The 18,431-nt window shown below is 42.9% G+C and overlaps 1 protein-coding gene across 1 annotated transcript in view; it reads right to left on the reverse strand.

Moving 5' to 3' along the window:
* Nucleotides 1-398: 398 nt before the first annotated feature.
* Nucleotides 399-18,431, reverse strand: part of LOC144508748 (B-cell receptor CD22-like) — a 42,837-nt gene continuing 24,804 nt past the window's right edge. The window contains exons 9-14 of the mRNA XM_078237057.1: nt 17,726-17,782; nt 13,632-13,688; nt 12,932-12,982; nt 11,288-11,341; nt 10,946-11,002; nt 399-493 (exon numbers count right to left, since the gene is read on the reverse strand). Of these exons, the coding sequence (XP_078093183.1) occupies nt 399-493; nt 10,946-11,002; nt 11,288-11,341; nt 12,932-12,982; nt 13,632-13,688; nt 17,726-17,782 (371 nt within the window). The remainder of the gene's footprint in view (nt 494-10,945; nt 11,003-11,287; nt 11,342-12,931; nt 12,983-13,631; nt 13,689-17,725; nt 17,783-18,431) is intronic.

Below are 18,431 nucleotides of genomic sequence, written 5' to 3' on the forward strand. Positions count from 1 at the left end.
TGGCAAATTGTCCCTTCGTGCCCCAAGATAAGTAAGATGGGTGGATTAGCCACAGAGTCATATAGTGCAGAAAAGGCCCTAAGTTCGATCAAGTCTGCTTTGGGGAGTTTGTGGGGATAACGGGGATAGAGCAAGACAGATAGCCTGGGTAAGATACTCTATCAGCGACTCAGTGCAGACTACATGGGCTGAATGACCTTTTCTTCACTATAGGGATTTAGTGATTCTATGATACTTACAATTTCGACAAGAGCAGCAGGGAGAAAGTTAATTTCGCAACCGTGTGTTCATTAGTAGAGTTCCCAATGATCTTTTTTTTTATCTTTAGTGCCCTTTCTCTGCTGTTGGAGTTTCCTTATGGGGGAATGAGGGGGTGGTGTGGACAGGCGACAACAAGTCTACACAATCTCTAACCGCGGCTGTGCTCCTTCAAAAAATATATTATTTATTTCTTCGTTCACTGTCTGCTCTTGTTCGTAAAACTTCGAAGGCACTAGCATTTAAGAGCTAAATTATGTATTCAAATTTCACAACTTTACTGGAATATTGTAACAGGCAACCTTTGCCCATTGTACAATAACCTGAGGAACCAAATCATATCTGAAGTGCTCACAGAAATGTAAACACCTAAAAGCAGCCAGGTGTTCAAACAGCGCCTGTTCCAAAGGTGAAATCGTTATCGCGTTCTAATATAAACTTACGTACACAGTCCACCATTAAGCACAGCATATGTGAGGTCAAAATCTTCTGCCTAGAATAGATTTATTCATCTCAAATTATATAATGAAAACACATCACGACATTACAGAATAAAGCAACAATTGATCATTTGGGTCCGGACTCAAGACAAATAATAAATATTATTAATTATTATTTTTATTTACAAATATAATTTAATGTATTAACATGAGATAATCTCACCACAGTTATTAGTGTAAGCCCACAGAAAATGTCCGAAGAGCAAAGCTCACTATTTAATTTCATACTGGTTATACTAATTACACTGTTCAATGGTTTTTTCAACGTGTAAAACTCACTCGTTGAATAAGCATTTACTTGTCATGCTCTCTGAATCCAAGTCATTTAGCAAATCTATTGATTTATGATAACAATATGGACTTGTATTGGAGGGCGATGGAGTTTTGTGGTACAACTCCAGTAGCCACATGGCAGCAGAAGGCATGATGAGTCAATTTAAACAGAATGTCGGAGAACAGGAAGTCTCAGCGAACAATAGGGCATGAAGGATGTTACCGGGGTAGGGTGTGCCATCGGAACTCGGGGAGTTCAGAGCTGCTAAATGAGGTTACCGAGATAGGGAGGGTTGACGGGGCTGGAGGAGGATAGTGAGATAGGTAGCGTTGTCGGGGCTGCAGGAGGTTACAGAGGAAGGGGGGGCTGTGGGTGCTGGAGAAGATTAAAGAGGCGTGTTGTAAAGCTGGAAGAAGTAACAGGAATAGTGAGGGGACTCTGGGTTTTGTCAGTATTTAAGCATTTCAAATATCAGTTTATTTTTTCGTGTTTTATTTGAATCAGTCCTGTAGCTGAAATACGTGTTGCTTCTGTTCGAAATTACAGGTATGTGACGAATAGGGTAAAATACATTTTCTCGAGTTTAATTTGTATTTTTCTGACATCAGGGAATGCCCGCAGACTCCAACGAGTAGTTGAGGCGACCAAACCAGTCAATGTCTTAATGTAAGTTGATCTGTGAAAAGTGCAACATGAGAAAGCATACATGTATTACTTCACCTTCCTGATATTTAGTTTTGAATTCACAGTCATACAGTGCAGCATTCAGAAGGCAGGCTGACGTTGAAGTTATAACAATAAATCATGGGTGCTGATGGAATATGGTGTCGTTTACATGGATTTGTGCTCAATTACGACAGACTGAGTAAAGCCACATTGGATTAATGTCTCTTCATTTAAAATTCACATTTGTAATGGGTTTACAGTTAACCATTTTCTTCATTGTTTGCTGAAATAATTAAACGAGCAACTGTTAAATCAGCAGCTTCAATTTTGCTCCATTATTTCATGGCATTTTTAAAATTTAAGATGAAATTGTTAATCTGCTCTGGAATTCTAATAATCTAAACCTTTCTCTTGCTAAGTATTGGTTGACTGGTTGTGTAACTCTCCAAATTTCTACCCTTATTTAGCAAAGCTGGATTTTTTAAAACATCGAATTATGTGATAAACTGGCATGAAGATGAAATTTGAATGCATTTTCTCCGATCTCTATTTGGACTATTTTTTTAAAATATCTTTCTCAGGATGCGTTGGCCCTTCCAGCATTTGTTGTCCATCCCCAATTGCCCTTCAGAAGGTGGTGATTCGCCAGCAATCATTAAACTCTTTACTGATAGTTCCTTTGATTGCAATGCATTGCAAAGTTTCGAACAGTCTGAAAAAATGATTCTAGACTTTGCGCTGTTTGCACAATGGCCTGGTTACGACTACTGTGAGAATTTTGTTTGAATCGAATTAATTTGGAGAATTAGAAAGTAAAAACTGTCTGATTGATATTCTGTGCAGCATGAAAGCACAACATTCGGAAAAGAAATGACTAGTTAGTCCCCTCAACGAATGAAGTTGGTGGCTTAATAAGGTTAATAACCAAGTTAAAAAGGCAACTAAATGAAATTTGCTTCAACACAGTTTATTTTCTGACCCCACTGTAAATACGAATGGTTTCTGCAAGATGCTCTGCACATAATTACACAATTTCCCTCGTTACCTACCTTTATTCATGAGGTTTTTTTTGATTTATTCACTTGAGCATATAGATCTGTTGGGACGGCTGCAGGACGAGAGAGACAAATAAGCATTATCGTACAGTAGCAAATTTAAATGACCAATGCAAAGATTAATAAAATTCGACCCAAAACAATTCATGCATTTTCTTTTTCCTTACACTGTGAGCAACGTTTGTTTCACAAAAATCTACTGACCATAGTGTTCATTCGGTTTGTTATTTTTCATTCCATTATTCATTCATTCATGGGACATGGGCTTTGCTGGCTGGGCAGCATTTATTGCCATCCCTTGCCCTTGAGAAGGTGCTGGTGCACCCCCTTCTTGAATCGCTGCAGTCCATGTGCTATGGGTTGATCGACAATGCCGTTAAGGAGAGAATTCCAGGATTTTGCCCCAGCGACAGTGAACGAATGTCGCTATAATTCCAAGTCAGGGCGGTGAGTGACTTCGAGGGGAACTTCCAATTGGTGGTGTTCCCATGCATTTGCTGTCCTTGTCCTTCTAGATGGAAGTGGGCGTGGGTTTGGAAGGTGCTGCCCAATGATCTTTACTGGATTGCTGCAGTGCATCTTGCAGATAGTACACACTGCTGCTACTGTGTGTCGGTGGTGGAGGGAGTGGCTGTTTGTAGATATAGTGCCAATCAAGTGGGCTGCTTTGTCCTGGATCGTGTCAAGCTTCTTAAGTGTTATTGGAGCTGCACCCATCCAGGCAAGTAGGAAGTATTCCATCACACTCCTCACTTGTGTCTTCTTGATGGTGGATAGGCTTTGGGGAGTTAGCAGGTGAGTTACCCACCGCAGTATTCCCAGCCTCTGACTGGCTCTTGTAGCCATTGTGTTTATGTGGCGAGTCCAAGTGAGTTCCTGGTCAATGCTAACCTCAAGGATGTTGAAAGTGGGGGATTCAGTGATGATAACACCACTGAATATCAAGGGGTGTATGTCAGAGTGTCACTCATTTGTGGTGGTCAATGCCTGGCATTTGTGTGGTGCAAATGTTACTTGCTGCTTGTCAGCACAAACCTGGATATTGTCCAGATCTTGTTGCCTTTGAACATGGACTGCTTCGGTATCTGAGGAATCGCACGAATGGTGCTGAACATTGTGCAATCATCAGTGAACACTCCGGCTCCTGAGCTTATGACGAAGGGAAGGTCATTGATGAAGCAGCTGAAGATAGGTTGGGCCTAGGATACTACACTGATGTCCTGGAGCTGAGATGACTGGCCCTCCGCAACCACAATTATCTTCCCATATGTGAAATCAACAGGGAGGAGAATTTGCCCCCTGATACCCATCGATTCCAGTTTTGCTGAGGCTCCTTGCCGCCATACTCGGTCGAATGCGACTTTATTATAAGGGCTGTCACTCTCACTTCACTTTTGGAATTTAGCTGTTTCGTCCACGTTTGAACCAAGGCTGTAATGAGGTCAGGAGCTGAGTGACGCTGGCGAAACCCAAACTGGGCGTCACTGAGCAGGTTATTGCGAAGCAGGTGTTGCTTGATAGCACTGTTTATTACCCCCTTCGACCACTTTACTGATGATTGAGAGTAGAGTGATGGGGGGAAATTGACCGGGTTGGATTTATTCTGCTTTTTGTGGACAGAACATTCCTGGGCAATTTTCCACATTATGGAGTAGATGCCAGTGTTGTAACTGTACTGGAGGAGCTTGACTAGGGCAGCGGTAAGTTCTGGAGCTCAAGTCTTCCGTACTCTTGCCGGAATGTTATCAGGGTCCATTGCCTTTGCAGTATCCAGTGCTTCCAGCTGTTTCTTAATATAACGTAGAGCGAATCCAATTGACTGGAAATTGGCATTTGAGATGCTGCGGACCACTGAAGGAGGCCAAGGTGGATCACCCACTCCGCACTTCAGACTGAAGATTGCTGCAAATTCTTCAGCCTTATATTTTGTACTGAGGTTCTGGGCTCCTCCATTATTGACGATGGGGATATGTGTGGAGCCCCTTCCTCCAGTGAGTTGTTTAATTGTCCACCACAATTCAGGACTGGATGTGGCAGGACTGTAGAGTTTAGATCTGATAGGATAGCTGTGGGATCGTTTAACTCTATCTATCACTTGATTTTTATGGCCTTTGGCATGCAAGTTGTACTATTTGGTTGCTTCACCAGGTTCACACTTCAATTTTAACTATGCCTGGTGCTGCTCCTTGCATTCCCTCCTGCACTCTCCAATGAACCAGTGTTGATCCCCTGGCTTGATCATCAGGGTTGAGTGGGGGAAATGCCGGGGCATGAGGTTGCAGATTGTGTTGGAGTGTATTTCAGTTGCTTTTGATGGCCCACAGCGCCTCATAGATACCCATACTGGTCGACGTCTGTCCTATTGAGAACAGTGATACTGCCATACAACACGATATAGGTAATTCTCAAAGTGAAGGCAGCGCTTCATCTCCACAAGGACTGTGCTCACTATGACCGACGCTGTCATGGATAGATTACACCTGCAGCCGACAGATTGGTAGGGATGAGGTCAAGCATGTCTTGTCCTCTTGTTGGTTCCTTCACCACCTTCTGCAGACCCAGTATAACAGTTATGTCCTTTGGGACCCGACCAGCTCAATCAGTAGTGCTCCTGCCGAGCCACTCTTGGTGGCGGACATTGAAATCCCCCACCCAGAGTGCATTTTGCGCCCATCCCCTCCTCAGTGCTTTCGCCAAGTGTTGTTCAACATGGAGGAATACTGAGTCATCAGCCGAAGGAGGACAGTACGTGATAACCAGTAAGCGGTCTCCTTGCCCAGGTTTAACCTGAAGCCATGAGAATTCATGGGATTCAGAGTCGATGTTAAGGAATCCCACAGCAACTCACTCCCGACCGTATACCATTGTGCCGCCACCTCTGCTGGGTCTGTCCTATCAGTGGACAGGATACATCCATGGATGGCAATGGTGGTGTATGGGGTGTTATCTTTAAGGTATAGTCCCGAGGATGACTGCGGCTTTACTAGTCTGTGAGAATATTCTCTCAATGTTGGCACTAGCCCCCAGATGTTAGTAAGGAGGACTTTGCAGGGTCGACAGAGCTGTTCGTTTTGTCATTATCTTTTCCAATGTCTCAGTCGATGCCTGGTGGTCCATCTAGTTTATTTTGTTTTGAGACTTTATAGCGATTAATACAATTGAGTGACTTGCAAGGAGAGAAGGCAGGAAAATGGAGATGAGGAACATATCAGCCATGGTCGAATGGTGGAGCAGACTCGATGGACCGAATAGCCTAATCCTGCTCCTATATCTCATGAATTGATGAACTTAACTCACAGGTGACATGTTCTTTAATATTGTCTGAAAAATTCATTATCGTTCCGACTAATTTCATGTCAGGTTATTAAGAAAGTTTTTTGTCTCTATGTACTTTGCAGTCTTTGAAGTATTTTTTAATTGTAATAATTATTATATGTAGGAAGTACAGCAACACACGTGCGTACAAGTTGCTTGGGTAGCGACGTGATACCATATAGGTTATCTGTATTTGTAATTTTGATTGAATGATAAATGTTGGCTCGGGTATCGGGGAAAACTCCATTATGCTTCTTCGATGTAGTACCATGGGATCTTTTGAAGGCAGGTAAATTGTTTTTACATAGCTCCATGAGTACCACACTGGACTGTCGTCAATTGTATTCATTCATGGGCCTGTGCGTGCAAGTGGCTCGAGCAGCATTTATTTCTCATCACGAATTACACTTAAGTAGGTGATGGTGAACTGTCTCCTTGAGCCTGCTGTCCTTGTGGTGAAGGCTAAATGCTGCACTAGCCAGTTCAATCAAAATCACAAATACTGATAACCTGGATAGTATCAAGCCACTATCCAGGGAACTTGGCTGTGCGCACGTGGATTGCTGTATTTCCTTCATATAATAATATGGCGGGAGAGAGGAGGGGAGGAGGGGAGGAGAGAGGAAGGGGGAGAGCAGTCAGTGATGGGATTCCCTGTGGTTGTCCCCCTCTAAAATAAGTATACCGTTTTGGATACTGTGGGGAGGAGGGGGGGATGACCCTCCAGAGGTAAGCCACGATGACCAGGTCACTGGTACGGAATCGGGCTCTGTGGCTCAGAAGGGAAAGAGGGGAACCAGGAGAGCAATAGTAGTGAGGGACGAAATGGTTAGAGGCACATACAGGTGGTTCTGTGGGCGTGAACAAGACTCCAGGATGGAAGTCTGCCTCCCTCGTGCCGGGGTCCTGGATGTCTCTGAGTGGGTAGGAAGCATCCTAAAAAAGACGGGTAACCAGACAGACGTCATTGTCCACATTGGTGCAAGTGACGTAGGCAGAAAGAGCAGGGAGGTCCTGCGAGAGCAATTCAGGGGGTTGGGTAGGAGGCTAAAAAGCAGGCCCTCTAGGGTAGCGATCTCTGGGCTACTCCCAGTGCCACGTGCCAGTGAGGCTAGGAACAGGGGGACTGCACAGCTGAACGTGTGGCTAAAGGACTGGTGCAGGAGGGAGGGTTTCGAATGCATAGTTCACTGGGAAGTCTTCAGGAGAGGATGGCACCTGTACAAGAAGGATGGGTTGCACCTAAACTGGAGGGGTACGAATATCCTAGCTGGGAGTTTGCTAGTGTGGTTCGAGTGGGTTTAAACTAATGTGGCAGGGTGTGGGGCTCAGAACAATAGGTCAAGAAGCATAGAGGCTGGGGACGAGATTGGGGACAAGACAAGGCTATCTAAGAGGAAGAGCATTCTGGAGGAGGATAACCTCAGTGGGCCTGGAGGTCTGGAGTTCATCTGTTTCAATGCAACGAGCGTTACGGGCAAGACAGACGAGCTTAGAGCCTTAATGCTTGCGTGGAATTTGGATGTGATTGCAGTGACGGAGACTTGGTTAAAAGAAGGACAGGACTGGCAGCTGAATATTCCGGGGTACAAGTGTTTTAGGCGAGACAGAGGAGGGGCGAGGGGAGGTGGGGGAGTAGCAATGCTGGTTAGGGAGCATATTACAGCGGTAGAGAGGGTGGACAATATGGAAGGGTCAGGTAACGAGTCACTGTGGGTGGGGCTCAGAAACAGGAAGGGCGCAGTCACTATGCTGGGGGTATACTAGAGGCCTCCCAACTGCCCACGGGAAGTTGAGGAACGGATATGTAAGGAGATTCTGGACAGGTACAGAAAAAATAAGGTTGCTGTAATAGGAGACTTTAATTTCCCTCACATACACTGGAAATCTCTTAGGGCTGGGGGCCTGGACGGGGAAGAATTTATAAAATGCGTACAGGAAGGCTCTTTGGAACAATATGTTGACAGTCCAACTAGAGAGGGGGCTATACCGGACCTAGTACTGGGGAATGAGCCCGGTCAGGTCATCAAAGTTGCAGTAGGGGAACATGTGGCAAATAGTGACCACAATTCTGTAAACTTTAGGATAGTAATGGAAAAAGATGAGTGTTGTCCTATGGGTAAGGTGCTGAATTGGGGGAAGGCTAACTACAGCCGGATTAGGCAGGACTTGATGGCTGTTGATTGGGAGAGGCTGTTCGAGGGTAAATCCACATCTGGCATGTGGGAGTCTTTTAAGGAGCAGTTGATAGGACTGCAGGACAGGCATGTCCCTGTAAAGAGGAAGGATAGGAAAGGTAGGAATCGGAAGCCGTGGATAACCAGTGAAATTGTGGGTCTAATCAAAAAGAAAAAAGAGGCATACATGAGGTCCAGGCAGCTAAAACAGATGGAGCTTTGGAGGAATACAGAGAAAGTAGAAAAGAACTCAAACAGGGAGTTAGAAGGGCAAAAAGGGGTCACGAAATGTCCTTGGCAGACAGGATTAACGAGAATCCTAAGGCATTTTATACATACGTTAGGAACAAGAGGGTTGTCAGGGAAAGAATCAGCCCTCTCAGGGACAGAGGAGGGGAATTATGCTTAGAACCAAAGGAACTAGGTGAGATCCTGAACGAATACTTTGCATCAGTATTCACAAAGGAGAGGGACATGTTGACTGGTTGTCAGAGAGATGTGTTGACCCGTTAGAAAAAAATCTCAGTTACAAGGGAGGAAGTGTTAGGTTTTTTAGGAAACATTAAGACAGACAAATCCCCAGGGCCGGATGGCATCTATCCTAGACTCCTCAGGGAGGTGAGAGATGCAATTGCTGGGCCTCTAACAGAAATCCTTGTCTCTTCACTGGTGAGGTCCCAGAGGATACGAGGATAGCAAATGTGGTCCCGTTATTTAAGAAGGGTAGCAAGGATAACCCGGGTATTTATAGGTTGGTGAGCTTGACGTCCATGGTAGGGAAGTTGTTGAAGAAGATTCTTAGAGATTCTTATGCACATTTGGAACTGAATAATCTCATTAGCGATAGACAGCATGGTTTTGTACAAGGGAGGTCATGCCTCACAAATTTGGTTTAGTTTTTCGAGGAGGTGACAAAAACGATTGATGAAGGAAGGGCCGTGGATGTAGACTATATGGATTTTAGTAAAGCGTTTGACAAGGTCCCTCATGTCAGGCTGGTGCAAAAGGTTATATCTGACGGGATAAAAGGTGAGCTAGCTAGATGGGTGGAGAACTGGTTTAGCCATAGAAGACAGAGGATAGCAGTGGAGGGGTCTTTTTCCGTTTGGAGGTCTGTGACTAGTGGTGTTCCGCAGGGCTCTGTGTTGGGACCTCTGCTGTTTGTGATATATATAATTGATTTGGAGGAAGATGTAGCTGGTGTGATCAGTAAGTTTGCGGACGACACAAAGATTGCTGGAGTTGCAGATAGTGATGAACATTGTCAGAGAATACAGCAGGATATAGATAGGCTGGAACATTGGGCGGAAAAACGGCAGATGGAATTTAATCCAGATAAATGCGAAGTGATGCATTTCGGTAGATCTAATGTAAGGGGGAGCTATACAATAAATGGCAGAACCATCAGGAGTATAGACACACAGAGGGACATGGGTGTACAAGTCCTTAAAGATCCTTAAAGGTGGCAACACACGTGGAGAGGGTGCTGAAGAAGGCATATGGCACGCTTGCCTTTATTGGACGGGGCATAGAATATAAAAGTTGGCATATGATGTTGCAACTGTATAGAACGGTGGTTAGGCCACATTTGGAACACTGCGTCCAGTTCTGGTCACCACACTACCAGAAGGACGTGGAGGCTTTGGAGAGAGTACAGAGAAGGTTTACAAGGATGTTGCCTGGTATGGAGGGTCTTAGCTATGAGAAGAGATTAGATAAACTGGGGTTGTTCTCCCTGGAAAGAGGGAGGATGAGGGGCGACCTAATAGAGGTTTATAAAATTATGAAGGGCATAGATAGTCTGAACAGTGGGAAGCTTTTTCCCAGGTCGGAGGTGACGAACACAAGGGGTCACGGGTTCAAGATGAGTGGGGCAAGGTTCAACACAGATGTCAGGGGGACGTATTTTATACAGAGGGTGGTGGGGGCCTGGAATGCACTGCCAAGCAAGGTGATTGAGGCGTACACGCTGGGATCGTTTAAGACTTATCTAGAAAACCACATGAACAGACTGAGAAGAGAGGGATACAACAGAATGGTCTAGTGGGCACATGAGTGGCGCAGGCTTAGAGGGCCGAAGGGTTTGTTCCTGTGCTGTATTGTTCTGATTACAATTCGAAAGGAATTCAAAGTACATGGAGACAAAAGCTTTGTTGATAACCTGACAGCAAATTAGTAGGAACGATAATGAATTTCTCAGACAATATTAAAGAAAGTGTGAACTGTAAGATAAGTTCATGAGTTCATAATGGCGGAGCAGTATTAGGCCATTCGGTCCATCGAGTCTGCTCTGCCATTCAATCATGGCTGATATGCTTCTCATCCCCACTTTCCTGCCTTCTCCCATAACCATTCAAGTTTTTACCAATTATAAATCTGTCTAACTCCGCCTATTTGTATTTTGTGCATCTTTCAACATAATGTTCATGTGGGGTTCCATTATTTCATTTGGCTTGAACGTTGGTTCGTGATCCGGAATGACACTAACAGCTTGGCTTCAATTCCTCCACCGGCTAAGCTTATCGATGAAGGTCCCTTTTAATCACTGAAAGGGGACCGTGGACTGTGATGACATCTCATTTCATACACTACTACTTTGAACCCAACGTAAAAAAGAATGTCTTTAGATTCAAGGACATTTAAGAAAAGCTAACATTTAAATCTAAATACAGGTTTGTGTACCTGTTTCAGAATTCTTACCTGTATTCTTTGATGCATTGTTTTTATCCACTTGTGCATATAAATCTGTTGAGTCAGCTACATGGCGAAAGAGCAAGAGAAAGGGAGAGAAAACAAAAGCAAATCTGTCTTATTGTAGCAAGGCTTAAATTGTCAGCACAAACAATTTTCCATATATAAATCAATCATTTTGATTTTGATTATGTGTCGGCCTGAGCATTTTACATGCCGAACTACTGCTAACATAACGGTCGTCCACTTTGTCAATGCGCAGTTATCTTTAATATTTAAGAAGTAATTTAGAATCCTCAGATTCATGCAAATATTAAGATAACCTCTTAAGTGTTTTGCTTAATTAAATACCTTTATGTTCTTGCTTTGAAGTTTTAACCTGAGCATAAATTACTTCTGGAGCACCTACAAGATTAAAAAAAACACAAAACATATATTTCATTAAAAATCTATTGAAACATTATTAGAAGAATGAAACACGTGGTATTGGAAGCATGGTGACACAGCTGGCTCACAACGCCAGTGACCTGGGTTTGATTCCCAACTTGGGTCACTGTCTGTGTCCAGTTTGCACGTTCCCTCCCCCGTGTCTGCTGTGGTTTGCACTCGTCGTCCAAAGATCTGTAGTTTGGATACATTTGATCAATTATCCCTTAGTGTCTAAAGATGGGAAGGTTAGGTTGATTAGCCATGCTTTATGTAAGGGAATGCGGGGATTGGGGTGATTAAGATGCTCTTTCGTAGAGTTGGTGCAGCCTCCTTCTACATTGTTGGGATTCTATGTTTCTATGATTGGCTACAAGGAGCTGAAGAGAATAGCATTCTTATTTGAAGGCAAAGCTATAAAGACATCAGGAAAACAAAAATGGCATATATGATGAAGACACTCAGGACTATCAAGGAGTTCATGTACAGTTCCATCGACCAGTTGCATTGAAAATGAATGAATATGAATGTTTGGAATTGAAGAGGGCTTCGAAGAAGATTTAGTGCAAACACTTTTTGATACAGACAGTATTCAGCAGCGGGAGATTTCTGAAGTTAACTGGGTAATACAGACTGCATGGAACAGAGAGAGAGATTGCTGAAGAAGTGTCTTCAGCTCTAAAGAAGAATCACACGGGCTCGAAATGTAAATTATGTTCCTCTCTCCATAGATGCTGCCAGACCTTGTGAGCTTTTCCAGCATTTTCTGTTCTGATTTGAGACTGCAGAAGCTAAGTGGGTAGATTTGTGGCACAAGCAGTATTTCTAATGGGTGTGATTAATTGCAAAGTAATATGGTATTATCAAGTCTCACTTCAGGACTTGAGCACAGACGTTAAGGCCAACTCTGCTGTGCTATACTAAGATAACACTGTATTTTGGAGGTGCCACCTTTCTAATGGGATAACAAATCAACTCTCCTGAGTGCTCGGATGGACGTAGAAAATTTTATATTTCAAATAGCAGCGAGAGACCATTGGCCAATTCCCTGGTCAATAATTATCATGAAGTCAAGATTACAGAAACTGATAAGCTGGTTAATATAACATCGTAAGAAGTCTTACAACACCAGGTTAAAGTCCAACAGGTTTATATGAACCTATTGGACTTTAACCTGGTGTTTTGAGACTTCTTACTGTGTTTACCACAGACCAACGCCTGCATCTCCACATCATAATATAACATCGAACAGACTTCTTGAGTATTTCAATTGCTGTGAGATTATTCGAAATTTCTGTTGGTTGTGAAAACTGTTTTCTAAATGCAAATACTCCTTTAATTAATACATTAATTCAGTGCCACCAAATCTAATTCATTCCTCAGAAAATTTAGGAGGAATTTTTCATCATTTGCGAGATATTTCTACTCGCTACAATTTTAATGTGTGTTTTTACATTGCGGTTCAGAAAATCCATAGAAATCTGATGGTTTGAGATTTAAGAGGCTTTCTGTAATCGACCAATGCAAATCTGAATAGGAGCTTTTGCATTTTTCCTTCCAATAACCTACCAGTTTTTGTGGGTTTATTCACTTTCGCTTTTGGATCTGTTGCGTCAGCTGCTGAAAGAGAGGAAATGAATGGAATAAAAACCTGTCTTACATTAGCAAAGTTTGCGTTTCCAGAAAATAGTTCCTTGGCATTATTGCCCACAGAAAGTCAAACATGTTGTTTTTCAATTCGCAGATTTGAATAGCGAAAGTATTGCTGAATGCCATTCGTTCAATATGTCTATATACATTTTTTCTCTTTCGTGGGATCGTGTGAATTACCTACAAAATGAAATAGTAAAATTGGATGCAGCCCAATGCAGCCCAAAGAAGATTCAACAGATTAATTCCCCGGATGAGAGAGTTGTCCTCTCAAGACCGACTAAATAGTTTGAGTCTGTGCTCCTTGGAGTTTAAAGGGGTGAGTGGTGCCCTTATTCAAACTTATAAGACCCTGAGGGGTTTGGGAGGGTAGAAGATGCAAATCTTTTCACTATGGGAGAGTCTCAAACAAGGGGGCATAAGTAAGAGATAAATGGTTGACCATTTAAAACAGAGATCCGTCGAAATTTATTTTCACAGAGGGTGGTGAATCTCTGAAATTTCCGCGAGTGAATCTACCATTTCCGCGAGTGAAATTAACAGTTAAGAAATGCTTTGTCATCCACGAATTCATACAGTTGTGCACAGAAATGCACAAATATTATTAATATTTACATGCCTTTGTGTTCGGGTTTCTTCAATATTGTGATCTGAGCGTATTCAACGTCTGTAGCACCTGCAAGATGAAGAAAGAAACAAAACCTTATTTTTATTGGGCCTTAATGTTGAGAAAATACAAAATATTCGGAGTTGACACAATGATTTGTGTTACATTGTATTGAAAGGGAACTAGATAAAACACATTTGGGGAGACAGATGCAATGATATTTTGATCAGCCGAGATGAAGCAGCGCTGATAGCAGGCTGATGCATGGCATAAGCACTGGCATTGACCAGTAGAGCCGAACGATCCTCTTCTGTTTTGGACACTCTCTATGACAAAGTAGTATTAAGCTGGTCAAACACCTGCAAAAATATCCATTGTAATATAACAGGAAATATATATAACAGGAAATATACACTGTAAATGGCAGAATCCTTAAGAGTATTGATAGGCAGAGGGTGTACAGGTACACAGGTCACTGAAAGTGGCAACGCAGGTGGAGAATGTAATCAAGAAGGCATATGGCATGCTTGCCTTCAACGGCCAGGGCATTGAGTTTAAAAAGTGGCAAGCCAGGTTGCAGCTTTATAGAACCTTATTTAGGCCACACTGGGAATATAGTGTTCAATTTTGGTCGCCACACTACCAGAAGGACGTGAAGGCTTTGGAGAGGGTACAGAAAATATTTACCAGGATGTTGCCTGGTATGGAGAGCATTAGCTATGAGGAGAGATTGGAGAAACTTACTTTGTTTTCACTAGAATGATAGAGGTTGAGCGGCGACCTAATAGAAGTCTACATAATTATGAGGGTCATGGAAGGAGTGGATAGTCAGAAGCTTTTTCCCAGGATGGAAGAGTCAATTACTAGGGGCCTTAAGGTTAAAGTGCGAGGGGCAAGGATTAAAGGAGATGTGCGAGGCAATTGTTTTACACAGAAGGTGGTGGGTGCCTGGAACTCGCTTCCGGGGGTGGTAATGAATGCAGATACGATAGTGACTGTTAAGGGGCGTCTTGACAAATACATGAAAAGGATGGGAATGGAGGGATTTGGTCCCTGGAAGGGTAGCGGGTTTTGGTTCAGTCGGACAGCATGGTCGGTGCAGGCTTGGAGGGCCGAAGGGCCTTTTCCTGTGCTGTAACTCTCTTTGTTATTTGTTCTTTGTTGTTTGAAGCAAGCATTTCTCACTCCAGGAACAAACGGAATTTCTCTCTGTGTATTGGTCTATCTCATCGTTGAGTGATTAAGTGATCGTTTGGATGACAATGAGCAGGGAGCAGGATCCAAAATATACAAACATATGTATTAATAAACACAGCTCGCTGTACACGAAGAGTGCAAGCCCTTCAATCTGGCCGCGCACACAGAGACAATGCAAAACGCAGGCATCCCAGCATATGTAATCCTTCAAGTGATTGTGGTATTTCCTTTTTTTTCCTTTCCATGTTACATGTGACAAAGAAAGTACTATTCAGCATCAAGCGCCCCTACCCCACATGTTTCCTTGGGAGTAGTAGAAAAGTGTCTGATGGAAACAGCGTGTGGCCGAGCAAACATGGTGCTAATGTTATCTGTTAATCATATTCGCATGTTTACATTGGAAAGTAGCAGAGCATGGTTAAATGGAAGAGTCCCAAGTTCCAGCGCAAGAGAAGCAAAATATACTGTAGATATTGTTCGAAAAGATGTTCCCCAATGAAGATTGCTGCATATTGGTGATTAGTAGAACGGGGGACTTTCCAACATTTTAGACCAAGTCATAGCTACATGGCAACGCCCCGAAATGCAAAACCCAAAAAAGTACAGTGATACCGTGATTCAACATATTTGGCAACTGCATATTTAAAATGATCTCCCCATTTCCATAACGCTGTATCCTTATTTTGTCCTTGTCTAGTCTTCACTAATCGAATTATTATTTTCACTACCAGCCATAGATCACATCTGCGTTCACTTACTGTCTTTTTTTACTATTAGCTTTATTACTTTATTTCAAACTGCTATCGTTAATCCAAACCAACCCTAAATCAAAACACGCGCTAATTTTCTTTTCCAGCTGCCATTCTCACCAATGATCGTTTGGAGCCTGGCTCTCTTTAAACCTTCACAACGCTGCAATAACTTTATGATTGTCCATTTATGTGCTAAGTTGCACTTTCGATCCAAACCAGGATCGTTCCTATGTAAACATGAAATGAAAATCCAAAGGTTGTGTTTTTTAACCCTTCATGGGATGGGAGCACACTGAAAAGGCCAGCTTTTTTTTACATTACATTATGACTATCAACTGACTGGTTTGCTGTGCTATTGCTGAGAGCAGTGAAGAGTAAATGACATTGTTGTGAGTCTGGAATTACATGTAGGGCAGGGATGGCAAAATTCCCTGAAGTGGATTCGCTAACCAGTATTTTTACTATTGTCGTTGCCAACATTAATGAAGCTTACTTGATACTCCTGATTTTTTGATTGAAATTAAACACCACAGCTGTCAAGGTGGCATTTAAATCCATGTCCGCAGGACATTATCCTGAGCCTCTGGATTATTAGTCCCAGTGACATTGCCACTAAGCCATCACACATCTGAAATTGGCAACATTCCAACTGAGCAAGGAATAGACACAAAATATTTGAGCTTGGCACAAAGAGTCTGATGGGGTCGCCTATTGCAAAAGAATAGTGATTATATTTATGCATCTCGAGCAGAAAAGATTGGACAATGGCTGAGCGAACCCATCATGAGTCTTTATCATTAATAACTAAGGAAAGTTAATTCAAAATTAACGTCATGATAACTATATTTTGATTAGGGGGAACGTGTTTACAAGACTCTGGATGTGAATTCCTTTGCCATCAGCGAGTTACTGTAGAGATTATGAACGTTCTAAAGAGAAGTAACATATTTTTGAAAGTGCAGAGATGCGTTGAAGGATCAGGAGTACTGTCAGGTTAATAACATTAAAATAGATACCTCATATACAGGTAAAGAACCGATTAGCTTGGTGAGCCGAAGTTCTGCCTGTGTACTTTAAACTTTGCCCTGACTGAACAAGGGGCAAAGGCTGTCTATCTGTTCTGGACGCGAGATGAATAGACCTCACGAACTTCCTTACTTTGGATTACGTTGTGATATTTCATGTTATTTGTCAACAGTCGCCTGCAGACTTTCTAAGTGCATCAGAACCTTTTCTTGGATTCATTCATTGGCAATACCACCACTGAATTCCCCCTTGATCAATATACTTAGAGATGTCATTGACCAGAAACTGAGCTGGATCAAGCATATAAATATTGTGACTACCGGAGCAGGTCAAAGGATAGGAAATCTACAGCGAGTAATTAATCTACTGACCTAGTGCAAAGCACAAGTTAGAAGTATGATAGTCTACTCTCCACCTGCCTGAATGAGTGCAGCTCCAACAACAGTTAAAAAGCTTGACACCATCCAGGACAAAGTAGACCGCTTGATTGCTATGTCTTCCACAAACGGTCTCTCTCCAAAACAGCGAGGAACAATGGCAGCCGTGTGTACCACCTACAAATGCGCTGTAAGAACTCACCAAGACACCGTAGGTAACACCTTCTATAACCACAAATAGTATCCTCAGGAAGGACAAGACCAGATATCTGGGAAACAGCACCGGAGGCTCCTGTCCAAGTTCTTTCACTGTCGTTGGGTTAATGTCCTAGAACTGCAACACATCCCACCACCTCACCCCGTGCTCACGCCACATCCCTCCCCCCTCCCCCCGCCGCGTCCCTAACAAACAGCACTGTAGCTGCACCTGCACCTCGAGGACTGCAGAAGTTCAATAAGGCAGCTTACAGAGCTTGCCACCGTTTTCTGAGTGGCAACTGGGGATGGGCAATAAAGTTGCGCCGAGCCAGCGACGCCCATATTACATAAATTGTTTTCTCAAGAAACGTCAAATCAAGGGATTACTTCTGGGTACCAGTCAATTTACCTGCGTGTGCTTCAAAGGCAACGTGCAAATTATAACAAGCAAATTCCCAAAACAGTTGATTATCTGAAGATTTTTTTAAAAGTAGCTCTTCACATGCATGCGCGACATGATTGTTGTACATTTCAATCGGTATTCACGATCGCATACCTTCACTTTTACTTCCATCCGATGTCTTCACTTCTCTAGAGACGTCTGGGAGAACATCTGTTGCAGAGAATTAAAAAGTAAAGAATACCCATCTAATATCCGCCCATAATGTGAGCGCTCAATTTTGTGGAAGAGTAAACATTTAATCTCCGTAATAAATCAAAATATTGAGCTATTTTCATCAGAAGCGAATGGAAACGACGCGATATCACAAGCTATTTAATTTCCGTCTACTTCCTGTGCTAATAATATGAGTTGAAGTTAACAAATTCAGTTAGAATTCGCCGCCATCCAGCCAAATATTATTAGGGCATGTGAGCATTACAGGGCATTCATGTGACAGAGGGGATATGTTATAAGTCTGTACATTGATTATTGCTAACTTCTGTGGGATTTGTAATGTTCTAGTAAATAGACGACGAAGTTGGGCCCAGCAAGTTCTGGTATGTTATCTTTATAAGCAACGCAGAGCTTTGTCTAATGCAATTACTGTGGGATAGCCTTTGGGCCACACGCATTTGCATCTGGATTGTATGTCTCTCCCAATGTATACCGGGCTCAAGCGGTGTCTCGATTTATTTTTACCAGGTGCGGGCGTCCCTGCCTAGGCCAGCATTCATTGGCAACCTCTAATCGCCCTTGAGAAGGTGTTGGCGAGCCAGTTTCTTGAATCGCTGCAACCCACGGGGTGTAAATACACCCGACG

The sequence above is a fragment of the Mustelus asterias genome, chromosome 20 (genome assembly GCF_964213995.1).
Source record: "Mustelus asterias chromosome 20, sMusAst1.hap1.1, whole genome shotgun sequence".
Taxonomy (NCBI): Eukaryota; Metazoa; Chordata; class Chondrichthyes; order Carcharhiniformes; family Triakidae; genus Mustelus; species Mustelus asterias.